Source organism: Leucopleurus acutus, assembly GCF_964270905.1.
Source record: "Leucopleurus acutus genome assembly, chromosome: 5".
Taxonomy (NCBI): domain Eukaryota; kingdom Metazoa; phylum Chordata; class Mammalia; order Artiodactyla; family Delphinidae; genus Leucopleurus; species Leucopleurus acutus.
In genome coordinates this window covers 130,861,233-130,878,355 of record NC_139147.1, presented here as the reverse complement: position 1 = coordinate 130,878,355, position 17,123 = coordinate 130,861,233, and the positions used below count along the sequence as shown (strand labels likewise).

At 36.5% G+C, this 17,123-nt stretch overlaps 1 protein-coding gene across 3 annotated transcripts in view; it reads left to right on the top strand.

Moving 5' to 3' along the window:
- The window catches only part of DNAJC13 (DnaJ heat shock protein family (Hsp40) member C13), a 125,327-nt gene that overhangs the window by 68,790 nt on the left and 39,414 nt on the right, over window positions 1-17,123 (top strand). For all 3 annotated transcript variants that reach the window (XM_082839219.1, XM_082839218.1, XM_082839220.1), the window contains exons 30-39: window positions 2,143-2,297; window positions 3,345-3,390; window positions 5,308-5,462; window positions 6,850-7,051; window positions 9,178-9,293; window positions 9,896-9,974; window positions 11,391-11,526; window positions 14,144-14,328; window positions 14,761-14,835; window positions 16,035-16,154. In XM_082839219.1, coding sequence (XP_082695345.1) covers window positions 2,143-2,297; window positions 3,345-3,390; window positions 5,308-5,462; window positions 6,850-7,051; window positions 9,178-9,293; window positions 9,896-9,974; window positions 11,391-11,526; window positions 14,144-14,328; window positions 14,761-14,835; window positions 16,035-16,154 — 1,269 coding nt within the window. The remainder of the gene's footprint in view (window positions 1-2,142; window positions 2,298-3,344; window positions 3,391-5,307; window positions 5,463-6,849; window positions 7,052-9,177; window positions 9,294-9,895; window positions 9,975-11,390; window positions 11,527-14,143; window positions 14,329-14,760; window positions 14,836-16,034; window positions 16,155-17,123) is intronic.

Sequence of the window (17,123 nt, the reverse complement as noted above, 5' to 3'; positions counted from 1 at the left end):
TCTTTCTTTCTTATTGTTATTCTGCTCTTTGGGAATTAAGCTACTGAAACTCCAGATGAGCCCTAAGTCAGGTCGCAGAGATGTCAGGTCACTGTTTCTCTCCTGTCTATAGATTATTCTGTCAAATCTAATTTTTTTATATTAACCACACATGGTGTGGCTTTAAAATATGTCAGTAACTTGTGCCATTTGTATCTCTCAGTTGTACATTGGTGTGAAAAGGGAGAGGAGAGTTACTCAGTATATTTTTACATTCACCAATAGTGAAAGTCACTGGTAATGAAAAAGGCTTCTGAATATGACAGTACCTTATCAACTTTTAAAAGAATTTTCCCCAACTTCTGTTATTTAAGCATACCAGCATTTCAACTTTTGTGCGCTTTTCTGTTGTGGGCATTTCTTTTCAGAGCCTTAATTGAAAGCCACTACCACCCTGGTCTGTGTGTGTCTGCAGCTGCATATGTGAAGTGGTACAAGGAGAGGGATTTGTTCTCTATCCCGGCCTCTCTCCTGTAGAGAAAGGACCATGCCTAGAAAATCTGTCTCTCCCAAACATTTTCCCAAGACTTATGAAACTGAAAGGAAAGAAGCAAGGTTGAATTTCAGGCCAGGGAGGATTGACTGAAAAACAGATTTTAAGAGGTGTGGTCAGTGTAACATGAAACTTTGGGGGGAAGATCTATTTTAATTAACAAAAATTTTTAATAGTAACTGAACAAGTAGGAAGATTGAAGAAATTTAGTGATAAACCTAGCTGCTTTTAACAGTATATGCCTCCCATATTTTTTTATACTGAGTTCAAAAAAACATTTCTTAGAAGCTGTTTTTGTTTTCACTTAATTTTCTATATTCTGGGAGGCCTTATTCTTGCTAAGCACAGTTAGGCAGTTGTAGCGGTTTTTAGGAACATTATCTATCTACGTTGCTTGGTACAGATTTCTGTACATCATTTGACTGTAAGAGCAATCACCAGTTTTACCATCTGATACAGCTTCAGAATTTTTGGAGTCGTCTAAGATACAGTGAATGAATGTCCTAGGTTTTCTGATATAGTCACAATTTCAAATATTCTAGGTTGTTGCCTGTTAATTCCTGTATTTTTGTTAGAGTGATATCGAATCTTAAACACAAACACCATTAACACTAGGGAAAATCCTGTGTTATTATATCTCAGTTTTTCTTTTGTAAAGTATATCATAGTACTGTTTTGCTATGTATAATCTAAATACTTTGTTGAATAGGTAAGACACCAAAAACAGAGAAATTTAAATTACTTACTTAAAAGACATATGGCTATTCAGTCTCATACACTGAATCTAGAACTTTGACCCCTAATCTGAGCTAGTACTTATTCTTGTTATTGTAATTTTTTACTGGTAGCATTTGACTCCAAATTGGGAATTCTTCAGAAGTAAGTGTTTATAGGAAATTGAAATGCCACTTTTATTAAAGAAATTTAATAAGTTTTATCTTATCAGGTGTTTAGTCATAGCAATACTGTATGCTTTTTTTTTATTAGCCCAGATTCATTCCAGTGATCCCAGATAGTTCCTGCAGTATTGCTAGCTCAGATTTCTGTAAACCACATATCTTGGTACTTTCTGGTAGTGGCACTACTGGTATTTGGTTACCCTCTTGCCTTGTACCTGCACTTGTAGATCTGTTTTTTAGTGCTGTTTCACTGAAAGCTGTTCTCTGCTCAGCTCTTTTGAGTTCTCAGATAGTCTTCAGAGGATGCTTCCTTTCAAATCAACTGACCTGAAACTAACCCAAAGGGTAGCTACTTTTTTTTTCTTCTTTTGTCATTAACAGAGAAATCCATTCAGGAAGATTCCTGCACAGGAAATAATTTTATCTATAATCATGACAAAGCAGCTTCAGGCATGTTTGCACTTTTTATGAATAAGTTTTGATCAATTCTTTATTAATATTTTACTATCTCTGCATTAAATGCTATAAAATATTTTTCAAATCTGTTTAGAACCTGGTAGACAAGCATACTGAGTCTGATTTTTATTTTGTTACACTACTTATGAGAAACTGTAACCCCAGCACATGAAATACATAAACCTAAGATGAATGGTGATGTTGCAAGTTTTTTACAGCTCAATAACCAGACATTTTATTTCGTTTTTTTTTTAGCTACTGCTGACCTTTGACCCTATCCTTGTTGAGAAGGTTGCAGTTTTGTTATATCGTATTATGCAAGATAACCCACAGTTACCTCGACTTTATCTTAGTGGAGTATTTTTCTTTATCATGATGTATACAGGTTCCAATGTGCTTCCTGTTGCTCGGTAAGAACTCTAGTGATAATCTATTTGAAATTACTTGAATTGTACATGGACAGATTTATTAAATTAGTTTTTTGTGAGCATATCATTATATTTATTAAATTTTTCATTATAAGAGCTGTTTATATATGTCTGAAAATTTGAAAGTTAGAAGAATAGGGGAGGACTTACCTGGTGGTGCAGTGGTTAAGAATCTGCCTGCCAATGCAGGGTACACGGGTTCGAGCCCTGGTCTGGGAAGATCCCACATGCCACAGCGCAACTAAGCCCGTGCACCACAACTACTGAGCTTGCACTGTAGAGCCCACGAGCTACAACTAGTGAGCCCACGTGCCACAACTACTGAAGCCGTGTGCCTAGAGCCCGTGCTCTGCAACAAGAGAAGTCACTGCAATGAGAAGCCTGCGCACCGCAACAAAGAGTAGCCCCTGCTCACCACAGCTAGAGAAAGCCCACGCGCAGCAACAAAGACCCAACGCGGCCAAAAATAAATAAATTAAAAAAAAAAGAATAGGGGAAAAATTATTCAGAATTACACCATTTTACCACATCTAACATAAGAATTGTATCATCTAGTATTTTAATCGTACAGATTTAACTATATTCATATTATATACAGTTTTACATTTTGCTTTTTTCTTAAAATTGAGTAATTTTTTAATATTAATACATAACTGTAATATGACCATAATTTAAATTTTTTTCTAATTCATTTAAGTTCTTGCCTTAATTAGAAATTAAACTGTTTGGGAATATGGATTTACAAGTTGCCTTTTGTGGCTCTTATTTACATATAAAAGATGTGGTCTTAAACAACAAGGTCATACTGTATAGCACAGGGCACTATATTCAATATCCTTTGATAAAACATAATGGAAAAGAATATTAAAAAAAAGAATGTCTATATGTGTATGAGTCACTTTGCTGTACAGCAGAGACTGGCACAACATTATAAATCAACTATACTTAAAAAAAATCTGGTCTTAGAAAACTGAGGTTACTAAATCTAAATCAGTTCCTATACCTGATAAGTAATTCTCTTTTTCCTAGATTTTTGAAGTACACACATACCAAACAGGCTTTCAAGTCAGAGGAGGTAAGGCAAATTAATCCTCTGAATACGTGACTTAATACTGGGGAAGCTGTCTTGGCCCTGAAGTTTACTTAGCTGTGAATTTTCCTTCCTTCCTTTCCTTATAAGCCCTTGAGGGCAGGTATTGTTTTATTTTTTGCATTCCTTGTGGTACCTTGCACAAAGAAAGTTTACGCTAATATTTTTAAAATGAAAATAAATGTTGCCTATTAGAATTAATAATTAAATTGTAGATATGAATTATAACCTGGCATTGCTATGAATATAATTTGTTCCCTTAGTGTAAAATTTACATTAGTAATGTTCATAAATAATTCAGTATATACCTGAGTCTCATATAGTCAGCTCAGATTCAGTAAGACTTCCACCTTCTTTTTGTTCATATCCCAACATGTTAGAAGTGCTAAGTTTCTTTTTTGAAGCTACTTAATTCTTCAGGTGCTCTTAAGTATTATTGCCATTTTACTGGGGAGGAAAAATAGGAATCCAAAAAAAAGATAAGACTTATCCAGGTAGCTCTGACAAAATGTAGCTTTATACCTGCATTTTACAGAGATATTTATTGTAAACACATAACTGAATTGTGTTTGAAATTTTGTTAGGCTTTTCATGGAACATTGATTTTCATATTTTATTGAGAGCAGAATAAACCAAAACTAGACCACTGTTTAAGAGACTAACCAAGGAATGTTATACCAGTCTGACAACAGACACAAGACCAAAACTGCATGTTTTATAGAGAGGCCAGTAAAGCCCTAGAAAGTTATCTGTCTACAGTCTAATAATACTAAAGTGATACCCATGGAAGTATGATTTCCATAGCTTTATGAAAATAGAAAATGAGAATATAAAGTTTTTAAAAAATTTGCCCCTATTGTTACCACCTTAATGTAACATTAGGCACTTTTAATCATTCTTTTTTTTCCTTTTTTTCTGTGAAGTTATGCATATGTAATCTTTTTCTTCAAATTTTATAATATGAGAAACTATATACATCATTTTCCCTAACAATATTTTGAATTACAGCCAAACAATATTTGTTTATAGCAGAACTCTAGATGTAGGAATTATGAAATAATAGTATTCTAAAGAAGAAGCAATTCTTCACCCCAAAGTTTAACAGATAGTCAGTTTATGGCTTTTATTAGTAAAAAGCCTGAAAATATTCATCATCTAATTTGTCTTTGCACTAAGTGGTAAAACCATGTCTGGATTTTTTCCCCCCTGTCTCTCTGTCAGATCCTAGAAGAATAAAACATCCTCAGTTTGCCTAGAAGGAAATAAGAAAAGTATTCATAGTCTTTAGGAATTTTTTCCATCAGGTAAAGAAATGAGTTTAAAATTTTAGCATGATAAATATGAACATTACCCTGACTTCATTTGGCCAGTCAGAGAATATGGAGTTCTTAGTACAGTTAATTATAATTACTTTGTATAGAAATACTCCATCTAAATTCTAGCCACATTTCATGAGGATAGGCTCTTTAAGATCTCAATTTTTCTGGACTTATTTTTGAAAACAGAAGCAGGTGCAGGTGGGAACTACAGCCAACGATGTAACACAGAATAATTGATGTAAATCTTTGCAGAGTCTTCCTTGTGTTGTTCATTACTGTTATACATGGTCAAAGGCTAATTGTGCTAAATAATGTTGGCAACACCTGACCGATGAGGAGGTTAAGGCTACTGCAGGGTTAGAGCGGGTAGTTCCACCTTGGAGTTCATGCCAAGCCAGTTTATACCAGACACCTTGCACTTCTCATTTTGCCATTTTTCCATCTAAATTTCAAAAGCATAAAAGCAGTATGTTCCAGTTATTCTCCTTTCTTAAAATGTTCTCTAACCCCAATTCATTTATTAGAAAACTGAAAGATAACTTTAGTGTTTCTGATTACGTTTTTTTTTTTTTTTTTTTAAAAGACGAAAGGACAAGATATTTTTCAGAGAAGTATACTTGGGCACATTCTACCAGAAGCAATGGTTTGTTACTTAGAAAATTACGAGGCTGAAAAGTTTGCTGAGATTTTTCTAGGAGAATTTGATACTCCAGAAGCAATCTGGAGCAGTGAAATGAGGTAAATAGCCAGCTGATTGTATTTTATACACAGAATCTTTGCCTCTTCCCATCTGGTTTGACCTCTGTGAAAAGATTTCCTTTCACTAGTTACATAATCTAAAGCTACAGTAGTCATTGGTGCCAAATCAGGTGACTGCTGTTGACAAGGCCCTGAGCTTTTTTCTGTTCTAAGGTGATTTGACAAAATTACTGTTACCTTAATAGAGCTTTATATAAGGGTGGAGCCTATTACCACTGGTGCTTTTAGACAATGAATTAATATCTATGTAAGAGATATATAGGAATAAAATCAAGACACTCCTTCTGGGTATTTGGAAATAGAACTGTACCCCACTAATTAAAAACTATGCCCACATGGAATGGATCAGTCTAGAGATACCCACAATCATTTTAGAATGAGGGCTCCCTAGCCAGCACATATTGACCATAATCTGGAGGTTAGCAGGAGAATGCCATAGGAAAAGCCTGTTTCCACCAAGAAAAAGGAGAGGCCCAGAAGCAGATGTCAGTGTCCAGGCAGGCACTGTCCAGGAAAGACTCAGCAGTTAATGGTTCCAGTGTCAAGTCTGGCTCTCTGGAGAACCCCTTGGTCTTCTTAGCTGGATGGCAGTTGATCTTCTGAGTCAGTTACTCACTCTTCTTTGGCTGACTCATACTCACAATGCCACCTGCTCGTCATCATTTGGCTTCTCTGATAGGTTGACCTACAGGCTTGGCATATGCTAGCCATCAATTTGAATATATTCTGTATGAATATTCATATAGAAAATTGAAAATTTTCAATTTGAAAATTGAAATTTCATATTGAAAATATTCATATTTTTCATTGGGAACAAATGTATAGGAACATGAATACGTTTATTACAGTTATTCTGTATAATATTTTTCTCCGGAGATTGGTTAGTATGAGTCTCTCATCTAAAAGATGTAGCTCTCTGTATACTGAGCAAATCAATTTTCTGCTTAGCTGAGGGCCAGATCCCAGGTTGTGCTACATTAACTAAAATAAAGACCAGGCAGTGAGCTTCTTTGGGGTGATAGCTAACTTGATTCTGTGGCTGTGCCCTCATGCATGCAGATTCCATACCATTTGACTTTCTAATGACTGAATTTTCAATAAGAAGGACTGATATTGTCAGCCTTTTTCTCTATGGTCTTCTTTATAGATCATATTACAAATAAGTTTATATCCATGGAGTGTTTTTACATAGTAAGTTTAGAATACTCTGAGTAACATTCTTACAAGCTCTCATTTTAGGCCAATAACTTAAGTTATTCTGAAGAAGATCCATTTAATTACCTTGAATGATTACCTGTCTTAACCTTTTCTTTAAAATAGAATAAAATAATGCCTTCATAATGCTTGGAGACTTTTCTAATTGTAGGCGCCTTATGATAGAGAAGATTGCTGCCCATCTTGCTGATTTCACACCTCGTCTTCAGAGTAACACAAGAGCACTTTATCAATATTGTCCCATCCCAGTTATCAACTACCCACAGCTAGAAAATGAACTATTTTGTAATATTTATTACCTCAAACAACTTTGTGATACATTCCGGTTTCCAGATTGGCCAATTAAAGACCCGGTAAGTCAGCAGATTAATTTTTGCCTTCTTAAACCATAAAAAAACCTCTAATCACTTCTGGGTATTTCTTCTTTCTGTGATAAGAAGGATAATAGCTTTCTTAAATATTCCTCCTTACTTAAGCACTGTGTAATTCTTTCTTAAATATTCCTCCTTACTTAAGCACTGTGTAATTCTGAGTGTAGTTCAGTACATTTGGGTAAATCCCAAACTGAAAGAGTTTTTTCAGGGAGCATGAAAGGACTTTACAATCTTGATCTTTTGTGACAAAAACAAAACAAACTCAATTTCATGTATATAATACAATTACATACTATAATAGCTTGGTGGAAGCTCATCTTTATAGGAGATTCATTAAGCTCACAGATGCTGGAGTTAGGCAGTCTGGGGTTGAGTTTCAGTTTGGCCATTAATGGCTCTGTATGTACATTCAGTGTACCGCCTGACTTCTCTAAGCCTCAGTTATGGTAATAGTACTACTACTACCAATAGCAACTGTTTCATGTGGTGGTTGGTAAGATTAAGTGAGAATTCATATAAAAAAACACAGCATATTCCTGGCACACACTGGAGGCAGTAAGTGTGACTTGCACATTTGTATAGTAGTATCTGCTGTCGCAGTGCCCTTGGGACCCGTCCAACTTGAGCCCCTGGATACCTAGTGAAAGCCTGGAATACAGTAGGCCTGGGTGCCCCTGTTGGTCTGTTACTATAGCAGAGGTTTTACCATTACCCTTACCATCAGAAGACTTAAGAACACTTGCCATTTGTACCACCAGGCACTGCCTCTTTACAGTGCAATGACCAAATGAAGGCAGGTAGACACTGCTGCTTGTTCCGGATTCAACATGAGATAGCAGAAAAAGTGTGGGCTTTTTAGTCAGACCTAGGTTTGAATCCAGCTCCATCACTTATTAACTGGGAAGTATGCAGCTGTCTCTCAGAACCTCAATGTTTTCATGTATTACTGAAATTTTATATAAGAATTAAATCTGCAGTCTGTAAAGCACATACCTTCTTGGCACATAGGCATGCAGCAAATATTAGCCCTCTTCTTCTCACCCCTACCCAGACTCCCTTGTCACTATCCCTTATGTTTGTTTGAATACCAGTATACCAGTAATTATGTTAGATCACCTTGAGAAGCATGCGATCATATACTGCTTCCTCTCTTACTACAGTGAATGCTAATTCCAAAGTTTTCCGTACTTTCTGAACGTTTCTTTAACAGTTAAAAGTAGAGACAGGGCTTCCCTGGTGGCGCAGTGGTTGTGAGTCCATCTGCCAATGCAGGGGACACGGGTTTGTGCCCCGGTCCGGGAAGATCCCACATGCCGCGGAGCATCTGGGCCCGTGAGCCATGGCTGCTGAGCCTGCGCGTCCGGAGCCTGTGCTCTGCAACGGGAGAGGCCACAACAGTGAGAGGCCCGTGTACTGAAAAAAAAAAAAAAAAAAAGTAGAGACAAAAATTGGCAGAGAATTAAAATATCACTTTAGGGACTTCCCTGGTGGTCCAGCGGTAAAAGAATCTGCCTTACAATGCAGGGGACGCGAGTTCAATCTCTGGTCAGGGAACTAAGATCCCACATGCCACGGGGCAACTAAGCCTGGGCACCACAACTACCGAGCTCTCACGCCTCAAGTAGAGCTCACGTGCTCTGGAACCCGCGCACCACAACTACGGAGCCCATGTGCTCTGGAGCCGCCTGTCACAACTAGAGAAGCGAGAAACCCGCACACCACAACTAGAGAGAAGCCTACGTGCTGCAGCAAAGGATCCCGCATGCCTCAACGAAGATCCTGTGTGCAGCAACGAAGATCCTGTGTGCAGCAACTAAGACCTGACACGGCCAAAAATAAATTAAAAAAAAAAAAATTAAAATTAATAAATAAATAATAAAATATTACTTTTTAAAAAATATAGCCCCATAACAAATACCTTGCTATCTGACCATTTAACAGTGCTAGAAGGTGATTTTGGTTATTTGTATTTTAGAAAGCTGTTAATTGGTTAGCCTAGAAATGTCAGTTGAAATAAATACAGCACAACAATTCTGTAATTTAAAAATTATATTCTGAAATAGTTTTACTTTAATAGATATAAATTTTAATTCTCTGTCTTTAAGGTTAAGCTTCTAAAAGATACCCTTGATGCCTGGAAGAAGGAAGTAGAAAAGAAGCCACCTACAATGTCAATAGATGATGCTTATGAAGTGCTTAATCTCCCTCAAGGACAGGGACCGTGAGTCATTTTCAGTGTCATCTTCCTCCTTCTTGCAGTTTGTGTTATACATGAGGAAGAGATTTGACAACAGTGTGTCTAGGATCGTAAATGACCAACGTATAGGAAAGAATGCAGATTTAATTTATCATCAGTGAAGTTTTATAGTAGAATAGATATGTTAGAGAAAAAGTTTAAAAGACATTTTAAGTATATACTGAATTTGTTCATTTTTGACAAGGCTGATAGTTAAAATAACTTAGAATTATAGTTTGAAGTGACAATTTGAAAAGTTAGTTTAAAATTCTTAGTTCTTCAAAACCTAAATATGGTTTTGTAATTTGAAGTGAATATGGTAACCTTGCATAGGGAATGTTTAGGTTTTATCTTTTATGTGTAAAGATAACACATAGGAATCATCTTACTTAAATCTTACTGGGTTTAATTTGATATCTACTATATGATCATATACAGTAAAAGTAAGATTCTTAAAATATCATTTTAGATGATTGTGTAAGTACTTTCTTGCACCTTACTTAAGCACTTTTAGATGATTTTAGATGATTGTGTAAGTATTTTCTTGCACCTTACTTAATTCATGAAACAGTTTTCCTATTTTGTAGGCATGATGAGAGCAAGATTAGAAAAGCTTACTTCAGACTTGCACAGAAGTACCACCCTGATAAGAATCCAGAAGGGAGGGTATGTACTGCCTTTGGAATTAGGGCTTTGGGGTTGACTTGCTACTTGCTTTTGCTTTATTACTATTTCAGGCAGAGGAAAGATACGCTCATCTTATGCGCCAGTGTTTGCCTCATAATATATGTCCAGTATATGTTTAATTAACCTCTGACCCACGTGCCCAAGTTTTCAGCATAAATGATCTTCTCTCATTTTATCAAAAGGACTACACTGTGACTAGTAACTTTTGGGTTTTATTCTCTTTCCTTACCCATGTCGGTTTGAGAATTAACTCTAATGGGCAGTCACATGAATAACTGAAAAATTAGGATATGGGTGAACTTAATTCATTTGTAGTGATGCCATTGCCACCCAGATTGCTTTGGGTAATTTATTTTTTTCTAATGACATCTAACTTCATATCACTCTTAATGAAAAAGTAGAAAATTTGCTTCAGACTTAAAGTCATCTGCTGCCAGCATTCCCTGATCTTGTCTTTTCCAGCTTCCTACTACAGCGCCAATGGAGATTCATAAAAGATAAAATCAGACAAGGACCAATAAAAACAGTACTCATAGTTTGTTGCTAGAAACTTGGAGTAATTTCCACTGATTCAGGGCTAGTGTTTTTTATTAGAGACAGGCAGTATTCCTGAATAGGAATACAGCATTGAAAAAATGTCACTTTTATATGTTTAAGGCATTTTTAATCAAAAGCCTGGGACATTTTTTGAGAAATCTAAAGCAGTTCAAATTCATCTGGGAAAGAAAACAATCAATATAGGAAGAAATTTTGAAATTAGAATTAAGTTGCTAAACTTAAACTACCAGATATTAAAATACTCTATAAAACTGCAATAGTAAAATAGTATTATACTGGCACAAGGATCAACATATAGATAAGGAACATTATAGTATAGTAGTTTAAGAGCACAGATAGAGTCAGACCTGGGTGTGCGTCTTAGCTCTGTGAGCAATGGGCTTTGTGACTTTAGGCAAGCTAACATCTTTAAGGTGAGGTTAATAAGGGTACACACCTCACAAGGCTGTTTTGAGGATTAAGTGAGATAATGTGTGTAAAGCATTTAGCACAGTGCCTGCCATAGTGCTCAAAAAACAGTAGTTCTTATCATAACTATTTTTGTAACAACTCAGAAACTATCTCTGGTGTGTATGAGTTTAATATGACATATATGGTATAAGCTACTGAAGAATAATTTTCAGTAAATGGTACTGAGATCATTGAATAAGTATTTGGGAAAAAAAATTGTTTCACCTTAAAAGTATACCACCTATATTACAGTTGGAATGAATCCCTTTATGTAAAAAACAAAACAAAATAGTAACCAAAGAATTTACTGGCAAAATACAAATCATCTGTGTTCTAAGTTGTAATTCGAGATGTTAACAAAAGTTAATTGTCTTTGGTTACATACAGGATATGTTTGAAAAGGTAAATAAAGCCTATGAATTTTTATGTACCAAATCAGCAAAAATAACAGATGGACCAGATCCAGAGAATATAATTTTAATTCTGAAAACACAGAGCATCCTCTTCAACCGTCATAAAGAAGGTAAGGCATGTGTTATTCTCAAATTTTGATTTACCCTCCAGCTAATTCTACCATGCTTCTTGTTTCTGCAGCCTATTTCTAATTATTATTGCAAAAGACTCTTAGAATTGCATTTTAGATATAGTAAAAGAGTAGTTTTCTGTAGTTAGAGTAGTTTACATTTCCAACCAGATTTCATTGTTCCGTCCTAAAGTACATTTCTGTTCTCTGGAGGTACTTGGTTAGTTTTTGTCTTTAGCCATTTAGCAGTAAACATATTAACCGAGATATAAAATGGACCTGGCATTTAAGGGTCATTAAATGTCTTTTATAAGACTGTACCTATCCATAAACCTCTAAAGGCTGAAAACACCAAGAGTGTTCTGGTTTTTAAAAAGCAACAGAAACTTTTCAAATGATCCTATATATCCCTTCACACCTCATTTCCTGTGGTAGCTTTCGAAACCCTCTGATCCTGTGGGACAGTTTGAAAAATTTATAGATAAAATAGGTGTGATTTTGTAACCAAAAGTGGGATCCAGCTGCTCACCATTCAAAAGCCAATAAAGAGGCAAGGTTGGTGGAAAGGAAAGTTTGCTTTATTTTGGATGCCAGTAATCAAGGGGGTGGGGTGGAGGAAGGGCAGCTGCCTGTTCAAAGGCTGATTCCCCCCACCCCAAACCAGTGGGCAAGAGGTTTTATAGGCTGAGGGAAGGGGCTACATGCAGAAACAGTCCAGTCAGCTCTGACAGTCATCTTAAAATTGGTCATGTGGTGGTCTGACCAGTGTCATCTTGATTGCTTTAAGTACAGTTAGTCTTCAGTTCCAGGGTCAGTTTGTTCCCATTTCCTTGAGGCCACTTCTCAGAATTGTGGCAGCTTATGTCATGGCTATAGTCTGGTCATCATGTAGTTAACTTCTTCCACCTGGTAGGAGTTTTCAGTATCTATAAGACAGCTCACAGGATATGGCTCAGAACATTATCTGTAGCCTTTGAGGAGGAACTAAAGGTCCTTGACTTTGCTTAATGACTAAACTATTATTTGGTCTCCTTTGACTGTTTGCCTTTGTTTCTGTATTTCCTCACTTCTCTGATTAAACTTATTCTTTGGCTAAAGTTTTTGCACAGGTGGAGGACATGGAGGGCAAGGACCATAGGGTCCTGCTCTGTTTCAATTTCAGGATACAGGTTATTGGAAATCTCCAGCATGTTTTCAGGGCTATTTAGTAGCAGCCAGAAAGCTAGGAGCACGTTGAGAATTTTTAAGACTCTGTTGAGGGTGGGAGTTGGGTTCAATATGGCATGTGTCCATTGGCTTGGGAACTAAACTTGTCTTACACACAAAGTGGGAGACCCATTTGCTCTATAGGATGATGGGAGAAAAGAGAGGACAGTGGGGATCTGAGATAAGCAGGAGTGTTGGGTAATTGAAGACAAGTAGGGTTCCAGTTTAAGTATTGGAGGGGACAGTGTAGGGATTGAGCAGCTTGGTCATTAGAGAACAGTGATTAATTGATTCACTTTTGCATATGAACTCAACAGAAAACATTTGTACAGTATTTAGTTATATGGCATTTATCACTAATCAGAATGAGTTTAAAGAAGTCTTTTTCAAACCATTGGTTGTTTTTTGATGGCTGGTAAATCTATATTAGCCACAAGGTGCAGTTGTAGCTCATCATTGGTATATTATCAAGGTCAGAATGTTTTTTCAGGCTGTCTTCCACTTTTCCCAAAGGGGGTTTATACTCAGTAAGTTGGGATGGGGGTCCTGATCTGATAGAACTTAACATTAATTCACTCTTCTTCTTATGTATGTATGTGTTAGGACTACTGGGACCAGTTCCAAGGGGCTTTTTTTTTTAAGCCATCTTAGAAATGAGTTAATTTAAAGCAGATTATTTGTCATCTTCAAAAGGCAAAAAGCTTTATGCTGATTTCAAGTGGGATGACAGAGATACTTATAAAGTCAAAGCCAATTAATTTACATATTTCCACCTCATAGGTTAGTTTAAAAAAAAAAAGAATGAAAAGAACAGGAATTGAGCACCAGTATATTTCAGATTTCACTTTTAAATTTGCTTGTCAAAATATGGAATTAGCCAAATACAGTTAATAAATTAACTTTCTATTTTGTATTCATAGTAACAAATTATAGTCAGTATTTTCAAACATTTATTTTATGATAACTGGTAAAATAGGAAAGTACTCCTGTTATTCAGAAAGCAGAATATAAAATATTCACTCATTTAAATCAAATGTTTCTATCTCTTTATAAAGAGGTATGGGTCTCTGGTGCATTGGCTATGTCTTGCTGTCTGTGATCAGGTGAAAAGTTATAAAGATCACATGGACAACATAGAAAACATAGATATTTTGCAAAGGATCAAAACCACTATACACAAAGTTCAGTTTTAATCTACCAGAAAATACTCTTTTTCTAGTGGAAACATTTTAGAAAAGTCCACCAAACAAGTTTGCTAGTTGAAAAGATCCAAGGGATTTGTACTTGGTTTAATTTCTCTTTATAAACTAGAATTAGGAAACATTTAAGATGTTGCATATTTTAATCTCTTTTTTTTGGCAACATAATTGAAAGTAGTGTCAAAATTAACTTAGAACCATGATTATTTCAGATTTACAGCCTTATAAATATGCAGGCTACCCCATGCTAATTAGGACAATAACAATGGAAACTTCAGATGACCTCCTTTTCTCAAAAGAATCACCATTGTTGCCTGCTGCTGCAGAGCTGGCTTTCCATACTGTTAACTGCTCAGCCCTCAATGCTGAAGAGCTCAGAAGGGAGAATGGAATTGAGGTAATATGGAATGACCTTTGTCCTTGTCTTCAAGCTAGTTTAGGCAAACTGTATGTCTCTTAGCAATAAATAATTCACCAAGTACAAATACAGTTGATACAGTTTCTTTAATTTTTTGCAACAGATAACAATATTCTGTATATTATAATACCAAAATTAAAATAAATGGAGCTTTATTTCACAACGTGAATTGGAGAATATTGGATTCAAAATTGGTGAGCTTAATATTACTTGCAAAATAGCATAGTGGGATGCTTAAAAAAACTTCAGGGTCCTTTGTTTACTTGTTTATTTAACAAATGTTAATTGAGCAAATATTTCTTTGCCAAGTTTCAGATATTAAAAGGTTATTAATGTTTTATCCCTACCAGAAAAGGCTTTTCAGACTCCAACTCAAAATGGAGAGTTGATGGCTGACTTCTTTTTCTGCAGGTGTTACAAGAGGCATTTAGTCGCTGTGTGGCTGTCTTGAATCATTCTAGTAAACCAAGTGACATGTCTGTACAGGTAAGACTAAAACATATGGTTCCAAGAAAGTTACGCTAGACTAGTAGTTCAGACTTTAACATCTGTAAGAATCACTTGGAGGGCTCATTAAAACCTGGGTTGTGGGCTTCCCTGGTGGCGCAGTGGTTGGGAGTCCACCTGCCAATGCAGGGGACGCGGGTTCGTGCCCGGTCCGGGAGAATCCCACGTGCCGCGGAGCAGCTGGGCCCGTGGGCCATGGCTGCTGAGCCTGCGCGTCCAGAGCCTGTGCTCCGCAGCGGGAGAGGCCACAGCAGTGAGAGGCCCGCGTACAGCAAAAACAAACAAACAAACAAACAAAAAACCTGGGTTGCTGAGCTCTGCCTCCCAGGTCCCCTGCCCACAGAGTTTCTGATTCAGTATGTGTGGGGTGGGGCGTGAGAATATGCTTTTCTAACAAAATTGCCAAGTGATACTGATGCTGTTGGTCTGTGTATCACACTTTAAGAACCACTGTGCTAAATCATACGTAATCTGTTGGCTTAATTTTTTTTTTACCCAGTTTCAAACATTTGTCATTTTGCCATTTTTATTTCATTTATTTTCTATCCCCTTCCTTAATTTCCTTCTCTACCTCCCTCTCCCATCCCTAGTGTTTTCATTGGCTTTTTTTCTGTTGAATTCTTTAATAGAAAATCCATCAGGAGTTCATTAAGATCACTGTAGATGCATCTTTTTATGTGGCCTTTTGTTTATGCCAGCAAAATTTAGAATATAAAACAATCGAGTACAGGCTTTTGAGTTTCATCCTTATTTTTAAGTACAGTACATTATTAGAATTCTGGACAAAAATACTTTATTCCAGAGGTTGGCAAACTTCTTTTTATAAAGGGCCAGAGAGTAAATATTTGAGGCTTTCAAGTTATGTACAGTCTGTTGCATATTTTTATTTGTGATTTTTGCAACTCTTTCAAAATGTAAAAACCATTCTTAGCTTTCTGGCCATACAAGAACAGGGTTGACTTGGCCTGTTAGCCTTAGCGGCCATGGTTTGCCAACCCTGCATCTATAGGGAATCTTAACCAGAAATACTAATAATTCTATAGAAATGTTCTGTTTAATTTTGGAGTGTCATATATACCATTAAGTATTATTCACGAATCTCCGCTGATTTGATTTCCACTGTCTTAAATAAGGAATGCACATGTGACCTTTTTTTTTCTCTCTTATGTTGTCTGCAGGTGTGTGGACACATAAGCAAATGCTATAGTGTGGCCGCTCAGTTTGAAGAATGCCGAGAGAAGATCACAGAAATGCCTGGCATCATCAGGGATCTCTGTCGGGTGCTCTATTTTGGCAAGGTAGAGGTCATCTTTACCACTTTCTGGATTCAGTCAGCAGTGGGTTTTCTTGTCAAGTAGCCAGTCCCCAATTTATTAACTAGTTGTTTTCCTAAAATTATTTTCAAGTAAATTACATTTTTCACTAAAGCCTTGCTGCTTGTGGCTTTTGTTCCTGGGCTGGCCCACAAAGAGTAAGACTAGAGTGACATATCTAGAGGGAAGTTGGTCTCATGTGAATATTTGAACAGAGGCAGGGAAGCAAGAGAGAAGACTAGACTAAATCAATCTAATGAAAGTAAAGGACCACGTAAAACCTGAAACTTAAGAGTTGAGTCATTGCCTGGTGGAAAAGCTATAGGGATCTGAGAGCTTGCTGTTTCCTCCCAGTCTGGTACTGCCAGGGGAAGTTGTCTGTGGGTGATGTGATAGGTGGCTGGGAAGGAGAGTGATTTCTCAGGTAACTGGGCAGAGTGACAGTTGTGTTGGAATAGAACAGGATTAGGGTGCTGATCCCAGGCTAAGGTATCTAGAAATAAGGAATCTGATGAAAATAATGTCCTCAACTATATTTACTTGATGTCCTTAGAAGTGTTTAATAAGAATGCAAAGTCTGGTATAAAGAAGTAAATCTGTACACCTGCACTAAAGATATCATTGATACACTTAAGATCACTAGCACATGCGTTGCTATTAATGCCTTATCAGTATTTTTAAAAATTAAAAATACAAGAAGTGAAACAAAGAAAACTGTATTCCCAAGTCTTTGACACTAACTAGCCTCAAAGATAGTAATTCTGATACAGATCAAAACCACAATGAGCTATCACCTCACATTAGTGAGACTGGCTATCACCAAAAAGTCTACAAATAATAAATGCTGGAGAGGATGTGGAAAAAAGAGAACCCTCATACACTGTTCACGGGAATGTAAATTGGTACAGTACAGCCACTATGGAAAACAGCATGGAGGTTCCTTAAAAAAACTGA